Source organism: Suricata suricatta, chromosome 9 (assembly GCF_006229205.1).
Source record: "Suricata suricatta isolate VVHF042 chromosome 9, meerkat_22Aug2017_6uvM2_HiC, whole genome shotgun sequence".
Classification (NCBI taxonomy): domain Eukaryota; kingdom Metazoa; phylum Chordata; class Mammalia; order Carnivora; family Herpestidae; genus Suricata; species Suricata suricatta.
Genome location: NC_043708.1, coordinates 29,461,793 through 29,483,468, shown reverse-complemented (window position 1 = coordinate 29,483,468; position 21,676 = coordinate 29,461,793). Strand labels below are relative to the sequence as shown.

The window sequence follows — 21,676 nt, the reverse complement described above, 5'->3', positions numbered from 1 at the left end:
TTTTCTTAGCTCATTTAGGTAAATGAGAAGTAACTCCTGAGGTAGGAGGTATGTATTGTGGATTTTGTTTTTTATTTGACCTTTAGGAATAGCTCCTACCACAACTGTCTAAAATGTCTCAGGGTACCTGTGCCTTGTACAGGAATTGCCCTTAGGGACCCCGTAAATGTTTAAACTTAATTGATTGTATCACGACCTCAAAAGTAAAGAGCTAAATGATCTGAGGTTCTTAAACTTGCTGGGCTTGTAATTCAGTCTCTTGAAGTTTGCTAACACAAAGAAATTATTAAAAAGTCAGGGCTCTTGTAATTTTAAAAATACACATTGAAAAATTCACAGTTGTCTAAGTATATGTCCTTGAAGGTATTTTTAAATCTTTCTTGTTATTCATGGTTTTTTAATTCGGTAAAATTTCCCCCCTCATTTACCTACACATGCTTTAAATTTAGTTGTACCTAGATGTTAAATTTTCACTATTTGTGTTTTATACTCTTACTCTAATTGATTTCTTTTTTTTTTTTTTTGCCAGGAGATACTGTTTTAAGCTGTGTCAAAATGTCAACTTCAAAACCAGGTTTAATTTGTTTTTAATGTTCATTTTTGAGAGAGATAGCATGAGCGGGGGAGGGGTAGAGAGAGAGAGGGGAACAAAGGATCCCAAACAGGCTCTGCTGACAGCAGTGAGCCTGATTCAGGGCTCCAACTTACTGAGCTGTGAGGTCATGAGCTGAAGTCAGATGCTCAACTGACTGAGCCACCCACATGCCCTCAAAACCAGGTTTTAAAGTGTTTTCTCCCTCCTGTCTGGTTTTCTAGTTCAAAGATTTTTTTGTGTGTATGCTTTGTTTCTTTCTCTTATAAAGTTAAAGGATTCAAAAAGTTTATTGTAATTGGGTTATAGAAGTGAATTTTCATTAAGCATAGCTATAACTTACGTGATTGAATATGCTTATGGCAAACTCCTTTTTTTTTTAAAACTTTTTTATAATGTTTGTTCATTTTTGAGACAGAGACAGAGTGCGAGCAGGGGAGGGTCAGAGAGAGAGAGGGAGACACAGAATCCAAAGCAGGCTCTAGGCTCTGAGCTGTCAGCACAGAGTCTGATGCAGGGCTCGAACCCATGAACCACGAGATATGACCCAAGGCAAAGTCGGACACACAACTGACTGAGCCACCCAGGCGCCCTGGCAAATTCTTTTAAGCTTTTTTAATGACACTTTTCTTTCCTGGCGCTAATAGAACTCGACCCCCGCTGGACCCTATTCCAAATAGAGATGTTTTGTATTCATGATACGTTCGTCAGGGGTGTGGTTTAGTTTTATTCATTATGACCATAAATTATAACATAGTGTTTTCAGTTGAATGTGTGATCCTACCTATTGTTAAAGTAATTGTTACAGTAAACATTGAAAATTCTTTCAGCATTAGATATTTACACCCTGAATATTATAAGGACAACATAGGCAATAGTCATAACTCCAGTTTACTAAATTGTTTAGTAGAGTCTAAACTTACACCTTATGGTGTTTCTAAAGCTGTTTTATTAAGAGTGTAAGTAGTATTATGTAGTTCTTTTGCACAGGACCAAATATAAATGGTGTGATAACAGCAAAAAAAAAAAAAAATTGTTTTCTGAAGAAGCCAAAGAACATTTTGACAGTAAATGGACACTATAATTTAAAATTAACACCATTAAGTCTTCAGTAGAAGGAAGATAATAAAGAAAATATTTCCAGTTTCCCTTCTATTTTCAGTCTTAAGTGATTACATTTGGCTTTTATAAACCAAATGCTTCAGAGTAATTTTAGTACATTTTATGTATTAAATTATTTTCCTTAAATTATATTTGGGCAAATTTTACTATTATTCTGGTTAAAACGAGAGAGAATGTTTCAAAGTTTCTTAATGAAGTGAATTGACCCTGTAAATTGAGCAGTACTTTGTTACAGTAAAATAGAAATCTTCTGTATAAGTTCATAAAATATCCAGAGTTTTAGAAGAGTGGATTTAAATTCCATGACCTCAGTTAACATCGCTGATGTCCAAGAGCCATTAACAGGAATATCCATCACTCATGTCAGTTTCCATTTCTTCCTGCAAGTGGCTCATTTCTTCCTTTATCTGGTGACTGCGTGCCACTACGGTTTCTCCTTTGTGACCGTGCTAGTTGAAGTTTCCTATTTTTGAGATCATAGATGTCAGGAGTAGGCAGAGCATATGCTGTGCTTTGTAGATTGTGGTGACAGAAAAGGGTCCTTGACTTTCTAGATCAGCACCATCCAGCACAACTTCCTGTGACAGTGGAAGTGTTCTCGATGTTGGTGGCCACGAGACACACATAGTTATTGAGCACTTGCAATGTGATTTATGGATCTGATAAACTGAATTTTTAAAAATGTTTTCTATTTATTTTTGAGAGACAGAGACAGTGCGAGCAGGGGAGGGTCAGAGAGAGAGGGGGACACAGAATCAGAAGCCGGTTCCAGGCTCTGAGCTGTCAGCACAGAGCCCTGTGTGGGGCTCGAACCCACGAACTGTGAGATCATGACCTGAGCTGAAGCCAGATGTCCAACTGACTGAGCCACCCAGGTGCCCCTAAACTGAATTTTTAATTGTATTTAATATTAAGGTTATGTAGCCACATATGGCTAGTGGCTATCATGCTGGGGACAGCACAGTTCTAGATGACCAGGTTTAACGATCATTTGTTCTCACAGGTCATATGTAATTTTTGTGTACATGAACTTTTATGTCACAAGTTACACCTTTTTCATACTTAAAGGGTTTTTTCATTATATCTCAGTGAAACAAGAGGTAAAAAAGAAAATAAATATTAGCTCAAGGAGCTCCGTCTACTGTGGAGCCAAAGCTGCAAAGCCTAATTTAGAATGTCACTGTAGTGTGTGAGCTGAAAAATAAGTAACATAAGTAAGCATTCTGTAATTTGGGATTTACACTTCTTAATGGCAGAAGCTTGCCAAGCAGGTGAAGTGATTGTGTATATGTCATTACTGCAGTAAAAGAAAGCACCTACACAGCGACAGCTCTGCTTTTGGGGGTAGTGCATCTATTCCTAGTCTATAGCCATGCGTGCAGCATGAGGAAGGGATAAAAAGTGTAAACATGGAAAAGAACACTTTGTTAACATCATTCACATTGATGGAAATGGCTATTGTTAAGCAGAAGAATGATTTGAGAGTTAGTAACACTTTTAAAATGTCAAGAAAACTTGCAATAGAACTGAAATCTGAATACAACATTCTTGGATTTGCAATCTTTTTCATACTTAATAGAAAAAAAGTGTTTGGAAAGAATGTTTCTGTACTGTTTTGTGTTTATTCATATTTAGTATGAAAATACCCTTTGTCAAAGTCAAAATCATTCCTAAAATATTTAGATCACTAGGAAACAATTGTTTTAAATTCACATAAAGCATCACTTTGCATTTTGTTTTAGAAACTGAAATCAATCCTTTAGAATGGTTTTATAAAATTTTATATGACTCTGTGAAACCATTGTGGTTTTGTCATTGTTGTGTATTTGGTTTTAGTTTCTGCTTAATTGCTTTTGGATTAAACTCTGAATTTCTGTACTTGCCCTCTTGCTGAGACTTGCTTCCTAATGTTGAGGGGACCTGTGCTGGAGGCCTGGAGATGAATAAAGTTTCATGGCAGCAAACTGCTTCACACTTAAGATCTGTCCAGGCTGTCTTGAATTAAACCAGTAAAAAGCTGCCAAAGTTACAGCATAGGGCAGTGTGGGATCAACAACTGCCTTACCTCTGTGCATCAAAAATCCAGTATTATTGGGGCACCTGGGTGGCTGAGTCAGCTAAGTGTCTGACTCTTGGTTTCAGCCCAAGCCATGGTCTCTTGGTCATGGGATTGAGCCCCTTGTTGGGCTCTATGCTGACCGCGTGGAGCCTGCTTGGGACTCTCTCATTCCTTCTCTCTCTCCCTCTCCCCAACTCGTGTTTTCTCTCTCTCAAAATAAATAAACTTGAAAAAGTGAAGTATTCTCATTGCTTGTTTGTATTGTCCTCTTGACAGTAATTCCCCATTCCTGTTAGTTGGAACTAACAAATACTATACTTTTGAGGTAGAATTAATTCAAGAGTAAAAAAAATACAGGACTAAATTGAGACTTTTAGAAAAAGATTTATTTATATATTTTTTTCAAAGTTCTTTTTTAAATTAACTTATATTTTAAAAGTTTTTTATTCATTTTTTTGGGGGGGGAGAGAGAATCTCAGGCAAGCTCTGCACTGACAGCATGCAGCCAGCCGGACCCGGGGCTCAAGTTCACCAGCCCTGCTTGAGAGCATGACCTGAGCCAAAATCAAGTCAGAGCTTAACCGTCTGAGCTACTCAGGAGCCCCTAGAAGATTTAAACCAGTAGAGAGATTAAAATAGGAAATTGAGTTTGAAGAGAAGATGGTGAGGCCAGATATGTCAAAAATATCATTTTTAACGGAACAGTTATCTTTAAATCAACATGTATGTCTTGTGTATTCGTTAAAGGACAGATAAACAGTGTATGTACGGAGTAGATAAGTTCCCTTCACCTTCGAGGGTGGGCAGACGGGAGAGGCAGGCTCAGCTGCTATTTCCATCTCTGACCTAGGCTCCTGTTTGACCAACGTCTATCTTGATACAGCAGCACAGGCCAGCGAGGAGACAGTGTCATTTCGCCGCGAACGCAGCACATTTAGGCGCCAGGCAGTACGGCGCCGGCACAATGCAGGGAGTAACCCTACCCCTCCTACATTGCTCATCGGATCACCCCTAAGGTATGGTATTTTAAAATTCCACCAAGCTTAGCATGCATGTAACAAACTTTCTAACCTGTTCTGTCTGTGCCAGGCAAGCATTCAAATTGCTTTTTCTTTTCCCTCCAGCTTCTCCTGTAGTTTTAAGCTCTTTGGGCTTTCTCTGCATGTGACCATGAGCCTGCCGCATTATGCATGCCTTATGTTGCACTGTTTAAACGAAATGATCAGATTGGGTTAGTCAATTTTAAATAGCAGAAGTACTTTAGGGCAGGTATATAAATGTAAATAGAGGCATTAAGTCAGCTTTCCATTTTTTTCTACTCCAAATTCATATTATTGTAGCATCTTTTCCCCAACATATGGATCAGTTTAATAGGAACAGATATAGGCTGAGTGGTACGCTTGTTGAGGATTACAGATAACTGACTTCGGCTTGATAAGCCCGTTTGATTACTTTTTCACTAAAATACATATTTTGTGTTGCCTAAAAATTGGTTTCTTTTATTTCATAATTGGTAGGACCTGGTAAATGACATGGAACTAAAATAATTTATTGTAAAGTATGGTCAATTGGATATATATGTTTATATTTTATGTATCTGTGTTGACTTTCTCAATTTCTACACAGTATGGAAGAAAAACTTTTTTTTTTGCATTTCCCAATATTTCTAATTAAGAAAGCATCTATTTTTAATATTGGGAATAGTTTTCCATTAAATTTTTAGTGTTTTATTCTCAAGTGTGTCCTCGGAGTCAAAACATCTGTGCTTTAAGAATATAAATACAGATAAAAACTCTTTACGTGTGCTTGCTTAGGCAGTGCACATAAAATACCATATACTCTCATTAATCTCTGTGTTGAAAATCATTACCAAACTCTTTTCCTACATTTTAATCAAATTCAAAAGGAAGAACACTTGATGAAATAACTCCTGTTGAAGACTTGGTAGATCAGAAGAGCTGACCCCTTCCCTTGTTAAAATCCTGTTCTCAAGAATAACAAAATCTATCTCTTTACATTTCCCTGGAATTTAAGGCTTGCTTATTTTTCTGGGTTTTACATTACACTCAGGAACTTCATCTTTTGTAGGTCATGTTCCTAATTAATCCTGCTGCAATACATAATTCTGTAAGAAGTAGTGTGGATTAGTTAAACCAACATTGAAAATATAAAAATGGGAAGGCACCAGTTAAGAAAACATTTGGTCTAGAAACCTTTGCTGAGCACCTTTGCTTCTTATGAACCCTCCTCTTCTACCCCCCACGTCACCTCTTTACCTGTGCGCCCTGAGGTGACTTCTTTCTGCTGAAGGATTTGGGTCTAGCCCCACCCGCAGAAAGAGCTCAGCATTTCCTTTTACTTCCTGGTTTGTTTTTCCTAACCTCTTCATTTTGCCCCTTGAATAATACTTGCCATAGACATGTTTGCTTTCTTACTCCATGTTGCTATTTCTTAATCCTTTCTTTTATCTTAACCTCCTCCTTCTGGTCTTTGCAAACTCTTTCATTCTTCGCCACAAATGAGCCTGCTGGATCCCACTCACCCAGCAAATGCAGACAAATGACTTACTTCTTTGCCTGGTGGAATATTAAAGAACGGTGTTCTAGCTCCAGCCAACCATGTAGAATTCTGTAGGGTTTTAAATACATCACCGTTCAAATGAGGGTAATGTGTGAAGCTTGTTTGGAAAGCGCTCACATTAGAATTTTTGGCAGGTAGTCTTCCAGTTTCAGCGTGTAGGTTTTGTTAAGGTTTAGATGATTTCCAGTATAAACACTGCATGTGTCTTAAATAGGTGATTTCATCATGGGTGAAATAAGATAAAATTTAGCTTAGAGAAGTTAGAAACACCAATTTGATAAAATCTTTTTTCAATTGCAAAAATATTTAGGCAGGAAAGAATTGTTAATTCTGTTTGAATTACATAATAATACTGTCCTCTTTAAGTAAATATAGCATTGCAAGTCATGGAAAACCTGAAAAACTTGTTTGTCAAAAGGAAATGGAATAGGAGTGACAGTACTTTAATTACAATTACTGTATAAGTACCAATAAAATGTACTAACTTATTTTAAACTTTAATGAATAGTTTAAGTAATTGACAATCAAAAGCAACTTGGTAAATTGTGTTTTCAAGAATTGTGAATAAATCATAAATTTCTTCACAAAGGGAATTTGCACATTTAAAAAATAATTGTTAGAATGTCCTGTTTCAGAATTTTTTTTCAAGTATCGTTTTCATTAAATTAGTCTTATAGGTAGGTTTGATAGGTCCTTGCCAGTTCTCAGTTAGTAGAGAGAAAGGCAAAGATTAATATTAAAAATTTTATAGTACTAATATTAAGAATTTCCTATTTACCTATATTTATCAACCTAAATATGATATTTTTTAGAACTCTTGTTAATGGACTGGAATGAAAAGAAATTAGTTGCTTTTTGGGGAGGGGACAAAAGCTCTATTGTGTTCCTAGATCTATCTTTATTTTAAGTATTAGAAGATTGAAAGATCTGTAATCAAATGAGGTCATAGTAGTCACAGCATCCATGATTAGAGGTCATAGGGATCATTTTGTGGTACTCAGGAAAATCCACCAAATACATGTGGCTTGTGTACTGTGTCCAAGGCATTCCTTTGAGGGTTCTCTCAAATCTGCAGGTTCATAAGAATAATGTGATCTTACTCTTAAGAGTTTACTTTTTTGTTGTGGAGACACTTATAAAAATAACCTACGATATAAGGCAGAATGTGCCAAAATCTAAGTAAGTGGTACAGAGAAAAGAAAGACCAAAACTAACTATATTTTTCTGCTGTTATTATTATTTTTTAAACTTTATTTTTGTAGTTTTGAGAGAGAGAGCACTAGTGGGGAAAGGGCAGAGAGAGAGGGAGAGTGAATTCCACACAGGCTCTGTGCTGACAGATGTGGGGGCTCGAAGTCACTAACTGTGACCTGCGCTGGAATCAAGAGTTAACCTCCCAGGTGCCCTTATTTTTCTGCCATTTAAGTTGGAAATGTTAATGGGTAAGATTGCATGTCAGTGATGCTATCCATAGCCAATAGTTAGACCTAAATTTCTATCTTTCCTTTTACTCTGTTGTAAAACAGTTTCTCCCTCTTCTCACACTGGTAGTTTTGATAATTGGTACCGTAAAAAAAAAAAAAGAAAAAATTAGCTCCTGTCAGTTATTAGTTAGGTAAAGTACAAACCTCCAGAGGCTATTTGTTGTTGAAGGATTTTCAAAACAGGAATTCAGGGGACCTAAACATTTAGGACTAACTTTTGATGTTCAAAACCTTGACAGCCCCATAGATTTTCACTAGTTTCCTTTGTTTCTTTATTCTGGAGTTGATTTTCATACATTGTCTAATATTTTGAAAACCTTTTTGTATATATGGATATGTTGAGGATTATTGTATTCTCACCTGTGTTCATGTTAAAATACATCTGTCTGCATATAGCACCTTTGCTCTGGACTTGAAGTAAAAATGAAAAAGGATAGAAAGTTTTATTGAGTACATATTATATAACATTCTTATGTCTTCTGAAGGGACATAGTACTTGAACTACTTAAACACTTTTTTTTTTGGTCAGGATTTTTTTTTTCCCCTTGTGAAATTTGGTCATTTTGCTAAGCTATGTGAAAAACTTTAGATAGATTCTGAGGAAGTGTAATAGACTTATATATGTATGAAAGATACAACCATATTTGATTATATTAATTCCCAAGATCATCTCTTGATTTATGTCAATTGTACAAAGATGTACTCCAAAGGAGTTATTAAATGAGTACTTTTGTAGTTATAGCCTAGAAAACAATGCAAGTAAGCATTAACAAATCAACATTGTGTAGACTTGGCTTTCTCATGTGTTCCATACATTCCTCTGCTCTATTTAGAATGTAAACTTTTCGTTGGCTCTAAGAGTAGCCTGAACTATAATCTTCCAAGGCAGTAATGATTAATAGAACTTTCTGGTGGCAGAAAGATTTATGTAATTAACGCTGTCCAGTGTGGCAGACTCTTAACTACTAGCTTCTGCCCACTCTGGTAGCTCTTACCTACGGCAGCAGCTAGCTACTTTATGTGGCTATTGAGCACTTCCAAAGAGCTTAGTGGGACTGAGGAACTAAAATCTTAGTGTAGATAGTCACATGTAGTTACATTATAAGACAGTGTGATTCCAGAGTGTATTCTGTTGCCATAATCACAGGCTTAGGCCACATAAGCAGTACTTTCTACACAGTCTTTTATCATAACATGGTTACTTGAAATTGCAGCCCTCTTCAACAACCTATAAAGATGAGTTTTGTTATTTTATAGGCATCAGAGAAATCATTGCATTGAATCCAAAACATTAGAAAGAAGTTGATACTCAAGAAAATGATAAAAAATGTTGAATGAAGCCATCTTAACAGTCTTTTTTGTTTGTTTACTAACTAATTTAATAACAATGCACAGTTACTTTGAACATCGTGTAGAGAATGACATATAATAATTATACTTAAAATATTTAATGGGTTTCACTGATTTGAGTATTATACTAAGCACATTAAAATGCATAGTATTTAAAAATAAACATCTAAAATATAAAATGAGTTAATATAATATATAATATAGCTTCTTAATTGTAGATAATTTTTAGATATTTAGATTTTGATAGTTTTAATAAATGGCAAATCTATAATAAAAAAATACTAATAATATAACAAAATTCTGTAAGATTTAAGAACTGTACTATCCCTTGAGAAATTACTGGTTTCCAAATTATTTTTAAGATTTTCTAAAATGATGGGTCTTTCTTAGTGAAATAATGAAATGGATTGGAGAAGGTAATAACATGTACATAGAGCCTGTTCAGCTTTATTTAAAAAATATGCAGGCTTTTTAGAGGGAAAAAAATGCTTCATAAATCAGTCACGCTTGCAGCATCCCCGCAGTCGTTTGTATCTCCCTTGGTTGAGTCAATGTTTGTTACTCTGTTTCTTTTGCACTAGTTTGTGTTTTCTTTTGATTGAAAACTGTCAACTTGGTCGCATTTGTTATGAATTCTTTGGTTTTCAAGTGCGTAGAAACTTGGTTTTATTGTGAATTTGAGATGCCAGAATATTTGAAAGAACAATTCTGGAATTATAAAGCTTATAAATGAAAGTGCATATTTAAACTGAAAAAGAGGATTTATCTATTGAGGATCAGCTACAGCCTTCATATATAGTTAACGTGCTTCTGTTTCTTTGCTGCTTTCTTTTTCCTTACACTAGAATTTTGTTGGCTTGGGGTGGGCAAAAGTCACAGATTGATTAGTTTACACATACATTAACTGTTTGCTGTGTTCATCACTGTGACTCAGTTTTCTAAGGGCCAAAAGATTTAAGATAGCAGTGTAATCTGTATGTTTTACAAAGTTTGTTAGCTTTCTTAGGTTACATTGAAAAAATCCGGTTACATTTTGAAATCCGTTTTCTATATTAACTTCATTCTAGCTATTGTTTTTTTTTTCCTTTCTTCCCTGTAATGTCTCCCCAATCCATGTTTTCTCCTAGCCTTCAAGATGGTCAGCAAGGCCAGCAGTCCACATCCCAGGTCAAAGTCCAGTCCCGCCCCCCTTCCCAGGCTGCAGTGCTCAGTGCTAGTGCCTCCTTGCTGGTGAGAAATGGGAGTGTCCACTTAGAAGCCTCACATGACAATGCATCTGCTGTCGGCGGCAGCAGTTTGCACGATGAACTTGGTATGCAGGCCTTATGTAATCTTGGTGATACAAAACTATAATGCAGCAGATGATGGGTAACAATGATGGCAATTTCTGTGAGATAGCTTTATTTGGAACTATGCATGAGAGCACTTTTTATAGGATTTGTCCTATGTGTGAGGAGAATTTGATTTGCTTTCCCCTTTTCAGTTTCTCTGAACTTTTATTCTATGCTTTTGGTTTTGTTTTGTTTTGTTTTGTTTTAGCATATTATTGGTAGGTAGTTAAAAGTATTGATGTTCATGCTTTAGTGTTCTCTTATAATGATTCGGGCAGTCCTGTTAATCCTTGGCACTTGTACTCTGTGGGGAAATGTTGATTTTTAAAAAATTATTTTGATTAAACCTTAATTTCTTTGAATTTGCTAAATGTACTGCAGGAAAGGCAAAAATACTTTCTGATGGTCTATTGCTATAGAATCTTTCTTTCAGGTACTGTATATTTCATGTCAGTATCTGTCACCTGAGATAGACTTACTATAACTCTAAATGCAGTACTCTGAGAACACCATGGCTCTATACTAATATCAATACATTCATCAAGTTTTTTCTTTTTCCTGTTAATATATCTATAAATATTAATATAAGTTATTAAGTAGTTTATTCTCAGAAGGGTGGTATAGTTTAAAACCTCAGTTATGCATAGCCACTCATATGCCTGTTTGGTACCTTATAGGCATATTTTATATTATACTTTGTATGTAAAATATATACAAAGTATATAAAATATACAGAGTATTTTATTCTTTGGTTTCTGTTTCTTTGTATAATCCATCTTGTGTTCAGAATGCAGATTAGTAACAAGTAAATACAATGAAGAAAATTTTGTTATTAAAAAAATACACAGTTGAAAGCATCACATTTGCTCCCAGTGATGTTGTTCATCCCTGTGATAGCTGTGTTTCATTTATACAGATGATAATCCTCTTGACACTTTGGCTAGAAGGATGTTTGGTGTAAGGTGCCCAAATTAGATACAATAACGTTTCATATGCTCTCAGTTAACATTTTCCATTTTGTAAAAGTCCTTTAGTTAGAGTTAACAAATATTAGATAAACATATTGATGAAAGTAATTATCCTTAGTAAATCTTAGAGAAACTTGAAAATGGTCATCTAAGATATTTATAACATTAGCATATATAGTAATTTCTAAATAAAAAGAAGGCAATAAAACATTTTAATTTTAGAGTGTTTTTGCTTTTGAGTTTACAGTTTGAAGAAACAAGGGAGTTTATTAGGAGGGTCCTCAATTTAGTTACTTGCTTTGAGTTAAAATAGCGGTACTTCTTTAGTTACGTGTATATTCAGATATTCAGTTAATATCTTTTTATCGATATTTCTCTCAGGTCAACTCAAAGTCCTTTGAATAGAGGATTTGTCAGATTGTGCATATAAAATTACAGTGACCATCACCGTTTCCCATTGGGTTTGTGGTAATAGCTTTTGTTAAAAGGCTTAATTTTGATCCATTTTGGATTTTTTAGACTTTTGCCAAATCAAACATAAAATGATGCAGTAGATGATTTTTCTCCATAAAACCTAATTTGCTCAAAAAACTTGCTAAGAAAGCCTTACTGGTAAAATCCCATTCTGAATCCACTTGCAGATTATTGAAAATACGTACATATGAACTCACTGGACAGTTCTGAAGGTAAAGTCTGGAGTGACTGGCACCTGTGGGTGAATATTCAGGATGGTGTTTTGAAATTTGTATTTTTTTCTATCTGCCTTCTGGTAGCTAGTTATTGGCCTGTGGGACCTGGCTGCTGCCAAATTGAATGTGTTGTGATAATTAGCACAAAACAGTCAATCAGTGGACAGTGTATACCTGTTCCATAGCATGTAAAGTTGGCCAGAAAAGACCCTGAAAATGAGTGGTGGAGACACTGATTTTTATAATATATTCCACTAGAATATTTTTGTTGCATGGTTTAATTTTCTTCACGATATAATTAGTAGTGGTAAGATAATTTTGGGTAAATGAATTTGGGTCCTATATCCTCAAATATGTTAAAGTTAGTCATGATATTCCCTAAAAATATGAAATATTTAGAAAGGATTGTTTCTTTCTAAGTTTAGCTTCTTTGGTTGAAAAATTTTAAATGTACGATATTTTCATATGAAAATGTGTACACATAATACATTTATATAAAACACTCATACCAGCATACATGCACATTCATACATATGTATGAGTGCATGTAAATGTTTGCATATGTACACGTAAATAGATAATAATTGGTTGTTTAAACAGAAGAACAGCCTTTTTGGATTCAAGGAGATTTGCAGTCAGGCTTTGTTAATTCTAAGCCTAGGTAGTTCTCCTGAACTGTTGTCTACATCTGGACTTTGTGGTGTCGTACTAGATGACCACGACGTTAAACGACAGCCATGAACCCATAAACCCGTTGTTTTCTCTGCTGGATTTTAGCCAGTGTGTCAGGATTACCAGGTAACATTAGACCTGGTGGAAATGTTAACCGAAGGTATTTTATGGATTTTATTAGTAGCTTTTTCAGCAGAAGAAAATGTATTTTCACCATGTGTACTCAGCAGGCATAATTGTTAATCCTATTTAATTTTAAATGCTGACTTATAATATATAATATAGAACCTAGTTGGAAAAATTGGGATTGTTTCCTTTCTTATTTATAGACTTCACCTCCATGCAGACTTAGTTTACCAAAAAAAAAAAAAAAAAAAAGGCTCCAGTGATGTGACAGATAAGTTTTAGCGTTAACATCTTTGAAAAGGCAGTTACTGTCTAAGAATTTCTCAAATCCTTCAATATAACACACCACTGGTTTTTAAAACCATATCTCTAGGGTGAATTTCTTCCTCAACGGTCTTCTAGAGGACTCATTTCTTTGCAGTTGATTTCCTACTATATTCTGAACTAAATTGCAGTTACACTAAATAAAATAAACTGTGCTTAGTGCCAGGATAAGTCACATGAGGGACTCTGAATTCACGTAGCCTTAAAGTTCTGTTTCTTATCTACCAAGGTTTATCTAGAAAATTTGCCAATCACTTCTCAGTTTTTATGCTAAACCCAGCTTCCTCTTGTAAATTAAGACTAATAAATTGATGTAATGATGCCTTTATAGTTGATAGTTAAATTCTTACTATGTAGCAAATCTCAGAGGAAACGTTCTAGAAAAGGCCTGGTAAAACAGGAAAATTTATGTGTATGAAATTTGTGGTGGTCATTGGTGAGGATATGCTTTGAGAAGGTATAATGTTGCATAAAAATTTCATGTACAAAATAAACAAATGAGGGAAGGTTTATATCAGTGTTTAAAATCTAAATATAAAATATGTAAAAAATCATAGGTGGTATTCCTCTGATGAAGTAGGTTTCTTCATTTCATTAACACATGAGAGGTTTAAAAGGTGATGAGTGAACTTATTTTTCTGAGGCTTTTTTATTTCATTGCTATGCATAGATTGACAAAGAAGGTATTCTTTGAGGTAATCTGCTTTACTACAGAATTTATTAACTTGAAGTGTGGTCGGCTCTAGAAAAAGACTCAAATCTGGCAGCACCCTCCCCTCCCTGTTGGCCTTTTTACTAAGCGGTTTATAGCAGCTACATGTTATTAGGCAGAAATATGATTTGGAGGCTTTTAAATTCTTTGCTTTGGGGCCCCTGGGTCGCTCAGTCGGTTAAGCGTCTGGTTTCGGCTCAGGTCATGATCTCACGGTTCGTGGGTTCGAGCCCCGCATTGGGCTCTGTGCTGACAGCTAGCTCGGAGCCTGGAGCCTGCTTCAGATTCTGTATCTCCTTCTCTCTCTGACCCTCCGCTGCTCATGCTGTCCCTCTCTGTCTCTCAAAAATAAATAAACATTAAAAAAATTTTTAATTCTTTGCTTTAAAAAGCAGGGGCTCAGATGATCTATAATACTCCCAAGTGATTTTTATTAGAGTTAGTCTTGGTGTTTAAAACAGGTTATATGTATTATCCATTTTGTTATATGTTATATGTCTTATGTTACATGTCTTTTATATAGATACTTTTCCTTGTTACTGTACAGAGGTCAGAGGGCTATGGGATCTTGGAGTTCATACATAGTGCCCTATGTTATAGCAGATCATTTTCATTCCTCTAAACAGAAAGTTGTATTCTTTTTGCAGCAACCTTGGTCTTGTCTTTTATTGTTGTTATTGAATTCCAAAAAAGCTGTATTTTATTTTTTGGGGGGAGTGCAACGCAAAATATATACAAATGAAAGTAAAATGTTTATTTTTATAGAAGCACTAAAGATCCTTTATTATTATCTAAAAGGAAGCAGTGTTAAGTTTGGAGATATATTCTTCCCTTTGATAAAATTTGAATGTGCTTTTCTCATTCCTATAACAGAAATACAAGTTTAGAAATACTAGAAAATATAATGAAAATTAAGTTATCTGTAATTTTATCACTCAGAGATACTCACTTTTGAAATTTTATATTTCCCTCCCCCTGTCTTTTTTTAATGCACACATTTTGTATACTTTCCTGAAACAGAATTGGGATCATGATGGGTGACTTGGTGCTACTGTATGCGTTTTGTATCTTGCCCTTTTCACTTAGCATGTATGTTATTTACTCAGGTTATCGATTGCTCTTTAACTTGTTTGTAAGTGATGGCCTAATGTTTTATCTCCAAAATCTCCATGAAAGGGAGTAGAATGTAGCGGACTCCATAGTCAGACTTCATGTCTTTCAGTCCACACTCTACTACTTATGAGCTGTGTGGCCTTGGGCAAGTGATTTTTTCCCTGTGCCTCGGTTTCCTCATTTATCAAAGGATTAGTAATAATATCTGCTTCATAGGTTTATGGTGAGGATTATATCTATTAAAATGTTCAAAGCATTTGGAACAGTGCCTAGCAGTAATAACTCAATTACATGAATAATCATTGCTATCACTATTATTAACATTATTTTGTAATTATAATTTATTTAACCAGTTAACTAACCCCCTTGTTAGTCTTTAGGATGATTCCTGATATTTTCTGTTGTAATAAACACTCTGCTGAACATCTTTACATAAGCCTTTCTGTAGAGTTGTGGGTATTTCTTTAGGATGAATATGTTAAAGGGAATCATCAAAGGGAATTAACATTATTGAGACCTTGACACATACTGTTAATTGCTCTATGGAAGCTTGTCGCAATTTATACTTCACCTAGCAGGATTTAACAGTGTTTGTTTTATCCCCACAAATACTATAAATGAAAAATAAACCTAGATGAACTTTATTTTTATCTGTTCTAACCTCATCCCCTGGACAATGCTCAGAAGTTTGTCACTGTTAACTGTGGAAAGACTTCTAGTATACTATTTTTAAAAGTTCCAGGGCTCCTGGGTGGTTCAGTCGGTTAAGCGCCCGACTTCGGCTCAGGTCATGATCATGCGGTTCGTGGGTTCAAGCCCCGCATCGGGTTGTGTGCTGACAGCTCAGAGCCTGGGGCCTGTTTCAGATTCTGTGTCTCCCTCTTTCTGCCCCACCCCTGCTTGTGCTCTGTCTCTGTCTCAAAAATAAGTAAACAAGAAAAAATATTTAAAAAGTATAAAAATAAAAGTTCTGGGTGCCATAGCTGCTCTAGGAATTTCTCAGAAGGTAACAGGGACTGGTTGAGATACCTCCTTTGTCTCTTGCTTGTCTATGTTGAAGAGAATCCGCTGAAGTACTAGACTAGAATATCTATGTTCTAACATTAACATGTTTGAGATTGTAAGTTAAACTTGGTTAATATATGCATTAGCTGAAATATAGGTTGGGTTCTTCAGTGGAGGACACCCCCTCCCCCACCCCACTTCAGCCCCTCGCCAATCAGTGACTAAAATAAAAGAGAAGTTTACCTGTCTCTCTAACAGTCTAATGGAAGCTGTCCCTAGCAGGTGGGTTGGTTCTGTTATCTTCCACGTGTGGCTTCCCTGCTCATAGTGGCCGTTTCATTTGTTAACATTTATCTGAAAAGTAGGAAGGGGTTGTTGCTAAAAAGTAAGGACAGTTAGTCCTTTTTTATTGTTCTTAACATTTATTTATTATTGAGAAATCAAGAGAGACAGAGCATGAGCATGGGAGGGGCAGAGAGAGGGGAAGACACAGAATCCAAAGCAGGCTTCAGGCTCTGAGCTGTCAGTACAGAACCTGACATGGGGCTCAAATCCACCAGTGGTGAGATCATCACATGAGCCGAAGTCAGATGTTCAACCTACTGAGCCACCCAGGCACCCCAGGGACAGTTAGTCTTTATCTTTCAGATTGAAACTTGAGAAATGTGCCTGTCACTTTCTCCCACTTTCCTTGGGTCCATATACAGTCACATGGCAACTTCTAGCTGCAAGAGAGGTTAGGAAGTGTCTCTAATTAGGTGAACATAGGCCCAGGTGAAATTCAGTGAGGGGAAGGTCCTATTAATAAAAGGAGTAAGGAAAGGATGAATCCTGGAAGTCAGTTATCAGTCTTTGCTACAATAAGCACTTCACATCAATAAGATAAAGATCAATAACTAGAAAAGAAGAAATAAAAGTGGTTTACAATCATAGTTTGTTTACTCATAATTCTTTAAATTACAGATTAAAAACAAGGTTGAGATTTTTTCATCTTTGTGTAAAATGTCTGGTATTGGAAAAGGTCTGAAGATTGAACGGTTTTGGAGGACAGATTAGAACTGTAGACTAAAAATGCCGATATAGTTTTAATCCTCAAAATTTGCCAACTTGCAAAGATATATGTACATGGATATTCATTATAGCATTGTTTGTAATTTTGATAAACCTTAAGCAATTTAAATCTCTGTTATTGGAAAGCCCCTAAAAGAAAGTACATAAACAGTATAATATTTAGAACTTGATGCATCTTTCTTTTTTCAAAAACTTTTAATGTTTATTTTTGAGACAGGGAGAGTCTAAGCAGAGGAGGGGCAGAGAGAGAGAGACAGGGAGGGAGACACAGAATCCGAAGCAGGCTCTAGGCTCTGAGCTCTCAGCACAGAGCCCAATGAGGGGCTCAAACCCACAAACTGTGAGATCATGACCTGAGTTGAAGTCAGAGGATTAACCGACTGAGCCACCCAGGCGACCCTATGCATCTCTGTGATTGGCACGAAAAGTTAAGCTAGTTGGTAAGCAAAAGAAGTAAATTTTAGAATGTGTATGAGGAGAGTGATTCAATTGTCTTAGATCAAATGTACATAAAAATCGTTCAGAAGAACACAGTGGCTGTCTCTGGGGAAGTGGGGAACTTTTCTTCATTTTATATACTACTTTTGAATCTGACGTCGTATAGTATTTTTTTTAAATGAACCACAAAAACAAAACAACAAATATCATTCACTCTTGATTTGTATTTTGTAGGAATTCCACTGATTACATGCTGTCTCATGCACATCCATCTACTTAGACTCTTACCTCACCAGTCTTTTTTCTCCCTTCTTTGTTTTAAAGTCAATTTTTTGATCTATAATTTCGGTATGACAAATTGCACCCATTTAACATGTACCGTTGGGTGAGTTGCAACAGATGTGCACACGTGCGAAACAGATGTGCACACGTGCGAAACAGATGTGCACACGTGCGAAACAGATGTGCACAACCTGGACACAGAGCGTGTCATCATCTTTAGAAGATTCTTTGTGGCCCCCGTTGCAGTTCATCCCTCCCTGGCCCCTGGCCACAGGTAGCCCCTGCATATTTTATGTCATTATGGTTCTCTCTCTTCTAGAAGTTCATATAAATGCAGTCCTAATGTGGCCTTTTGCACTTAATGTGATGTTTTTGAGTTCATCATGTTGCATGGGTTAGTTTATTCTTTTTATGTGCTGAATATTAATCCATTGTGCAAGCGTATGTATATTGTGTATTCATTCATCTGATAGATGTTTGTGTTATTTCCAGGTTTTGGCCATTGTTAGTAAAACTTAACTTTACAAAGTGGTTTTATGTTCACACCAGCAGTGTATGTGAATTGCGCTCATGTCCATCTTGTCCCCATTGGCTATTATTGCTGGCCTTTAAAATTTTAACCCTAATAGTTGTATCGCATTGTGGTTTAAATTTACATTTCTCTTATAACTGTTGATGATCCTCTTCTGTGATGTGTGTCCAAATATTTGCTCACTTTTAAAATTGGGTTGGTTGTTTTATTATTGAGGTGCAAGAGGTTTTTTTTAAAATTTTAGATATAACTAGTCAGTTACAAATCACAAATATTTTCTCCCATTCTGTGGCTTGCCATTTTGTTTACCTGATCATTTGTAATGTCATCAGCATATCATTCTCCTGTTTCAGATTTTACCAAGATGAGGTTGTACCAAGTGAACTTGTACTTTCACTTTTGGAAGGTTCACTTGATCTCAGGATGAGGCAGTAGGAGTGGAAACGGAATGAATGAGGGCGTGTGGAGTTGTCAGGACGAGAGGACAACGGCCGTGTCAGTAAAGTAGATCGGTGTACACATCTGTTTTATTGTTGCCGGCAGGAGAGGCATCTGTCTTTTCGTACCAGTTCTCAAAACCCCTCTTCCAAACCAACCTTTCTTCTACCTGCTCTTTTCTGTATTCTCTTGTTTTAAAAACCTAGCACAGTGGTGAGCATCCCAGGAAGAAGGATTCGTTTCTCAGTATTGAAACTTTCATTGATTTTAATTATTTGTTTTAAGTTTATTTTTCAACATTTATTTTGAGAGCGAAAAAGAGAGAGAGCAGGGCACAGGTAGAGGGAGACAGAGAATCTCAAGCAGGCTCTGCGCTGGCAGTGTGACATGGGGCTTGATCTCCCAAACCGGGACCTGAATCAAAATCCAGAGTTGGAAGCTTTACCAACTCTGCCACTCAGGGGCCCTTCAGGATTGAAACTTTTAATTACAAGTAGCATCGTGCCTTGATTACCATTCTAGTACAGTAGTTAAAGAGGCTTTAGAAACCTCTTTAGACCTGTTTTTTTGTTTTTGTTTTTGGGGTTTTTTTTTTGTCCAAGAAAGGGATTGGCAAATTATGGCCTGTGGGATAAATCTATCTAGCTTGATGCGTGTTTTTTTTTCTTTATAAATTAAAATACGTATTTATGTTACATGTTTTCTGGGGCTGCTTTCATGCTACAGTGGTAGTCTTGCATTATTGTAACTATCTGACCCACAAAGCCAAAAAAATGTATTTTCTGGCCTTGTATAGAAAAAGTTTACCCACCCTGTACTACAGGCAGAAATAAAATGAGTCATTTCTGTCTGGTGAAAACTCACGTTTTCTCAGAGACTCATAGGTACTACTCATAATAATAACGGTGGCATCATCCAAGAAACTAGAACAAGTCTTAAAGGTCTTTTCTCTAACATATTTATTGAGATAGCATTGTGAACACAGTAGTCATCACATTAGAAATAAGCACTTCCTTAACTTACCCATGTAGATGTATGTGGTCCTCCAAGAGCCTCCTAAACAGAACTTAGTAACTACCTCTTTCTAAGGTCACAAGTGGGGCGCCTGGGTGGCTCAGTCGGTTAAGCTTCCGGCTTCGGCTCAGGTCATGATCTCACGGTTCGTGGGTTCGAGCCCCACGTCGGGCTCTGTGCTGACAGCTAGTTCAGAGCCTGGAGCCTGCTTCAGATTCTCTATGTCCCTCTCTCTCTGACCCTCCCCTGTTTGCACTGTCTCTGTCTGTCAAAGTAAATAAAAAAAAAAAACCATAAAAAAAAAAACTAAGGTCACAAGTAAAAGAATGCAACAGGAGTTTCTTAGCTGAGTGAACAATCTTTTCACACTTTGTGCTATGTAGCAAGGACTTTTATTGAAAGGACAAGTTAGAGAATACCATTAGTTTCTCCTGTCTTTTATCAGAGTCTTGCTCATGTCTGTTTTGAGTGTATCTGCTGCACCATTCATGGCTTCAGGGAAATGTTTCGAGCATCCTTTTCTTTAAATCAGTATCTCATTTTATTCATCTTCCCATTGTTCATCACTTATTTATTGACTTACGGTTACCTGAAATTTTCCTACCTAAAAATAAGTGGTTTGGTGAAATGTAATTTTTATAGGCAATAGCAATCAATTGAATGCTCAAAGCTGAGAAATACTAGGTACATTAACTTATTTCTCCCTTAATCTCTAGATGCTATCTCATGGCCAGTATCATCAAGCCTGAAATTCCAGCTGCCAGTCTTATTTTGTCAGAAAGTAATTGTTTTCTTTCAAAATCATGGCGGAGCCATTCTGTTAGATATAATTAATTATTACCTGGGAGTTGAATCTGATGAGATGACTTAGTTTTTAATCATAATTCATGTGAGAAGGATCCATTTCATTGATGTTCTACTTCTCAATTTATATTCATTAGAAAAAAATCAATACTTAGTCTTTTCTTAATACAGGATAATATAAAAAGAGGATTATTAATAAGGACACATTTTACTTTGGACCTAAAGGTTAATGCCATTATGGTTTTGATCTTTAATGATATATATATATCATTGATATGTATGCTGAGGATCTTTGCACAGATTTAGGGTGTTCTTAATCTTTATTAAACTAATAGTAATATATACTTATTTCTATTTTGGTTATTTTTTTATTATGTTTTTTTATTTATTTTTGAGAGACAGAGAGACAGTGCAAGCAGGGGAGGGTCAGAGAGAGAGGGAGATACAGAATCTGAAGGAGGCTCCAGGCTGTGAGCCAGCTGTCAGCACAGAGCCCAACGCAGGGCTCGAACCCACGAACCGTGAGATCATGACCTGAGCCGAAGCCGATGCTCAACCAACTGAGCCACCCAGGCGTGTTTTGGTTATTTTTGAAGATGCTTTTAGTAGACTGTTACACCTTAAAATATTACTAAGTTTTTCACCGAAACCTTAAGTGAAACAGTTTCTAGTGTAATTTTTCCTGAGCTTATCCTCTGAATGAAATTTGTTTCTTTTCAAGTGCTAACTAGTTGCCAAGCCCAGGAGGTATAAGAGGAGACCTAGAATTGGTTTTTTGTTTGTTTGTTTGTTTGTTTGTTTGTTTGTTTTGTGGTGTCACTTTAGGAATATACCAGGAAACCTTAATAACTGTTAGCTTTTTCTGACCTGAACATGTCCTATATTTTGACCTGAACATGTTTTAAAATTAGTATGTAGACAAAGACTTTTTGGGGGGCTGAGGGGGTCACTATTGAAGTCATTGCACATT

At 36.1% G+C, this 21,676-nt stretch overlaps 1 protein-coding gene across 9 annotated transcripts in view; it reads left to right on the top strand.

Moving 5' to 3' along the window:
• PCNX1 (pecanex 1) overlaps positions 1–21,676 on the top strand; it is a 169,240-nt gene that overhangs the window by 71,564 nt on the left and 76,000 nt on the right. For 2 of the 9 annotated variants that reach the window (XM_029952855.1, XM_029952854.1), the window contains exons 7-9: positions 530–574; positions 4,624–4,789; positions 10,315–10,499. The exons of 2 other annotated variants lie outside the window; for them this stretch is intronic. In XM_029952855.1, the coding sequence (XP_029808715.1) occupies positions 530–574; positions 4,624–4,789; positions 10,315–10,499 (396 nt within the window). The remainder of the gene's footprint in view (positions 1–529; positions 575–4,623; positions 4,790–10,314; positions 10,500–21,676) is intronic. 5 more of the 9 variants (XM_029952857.1, XM_029952856.1, XM_029952860.1 and 2 more) reach the window with 5 other exon arrangements.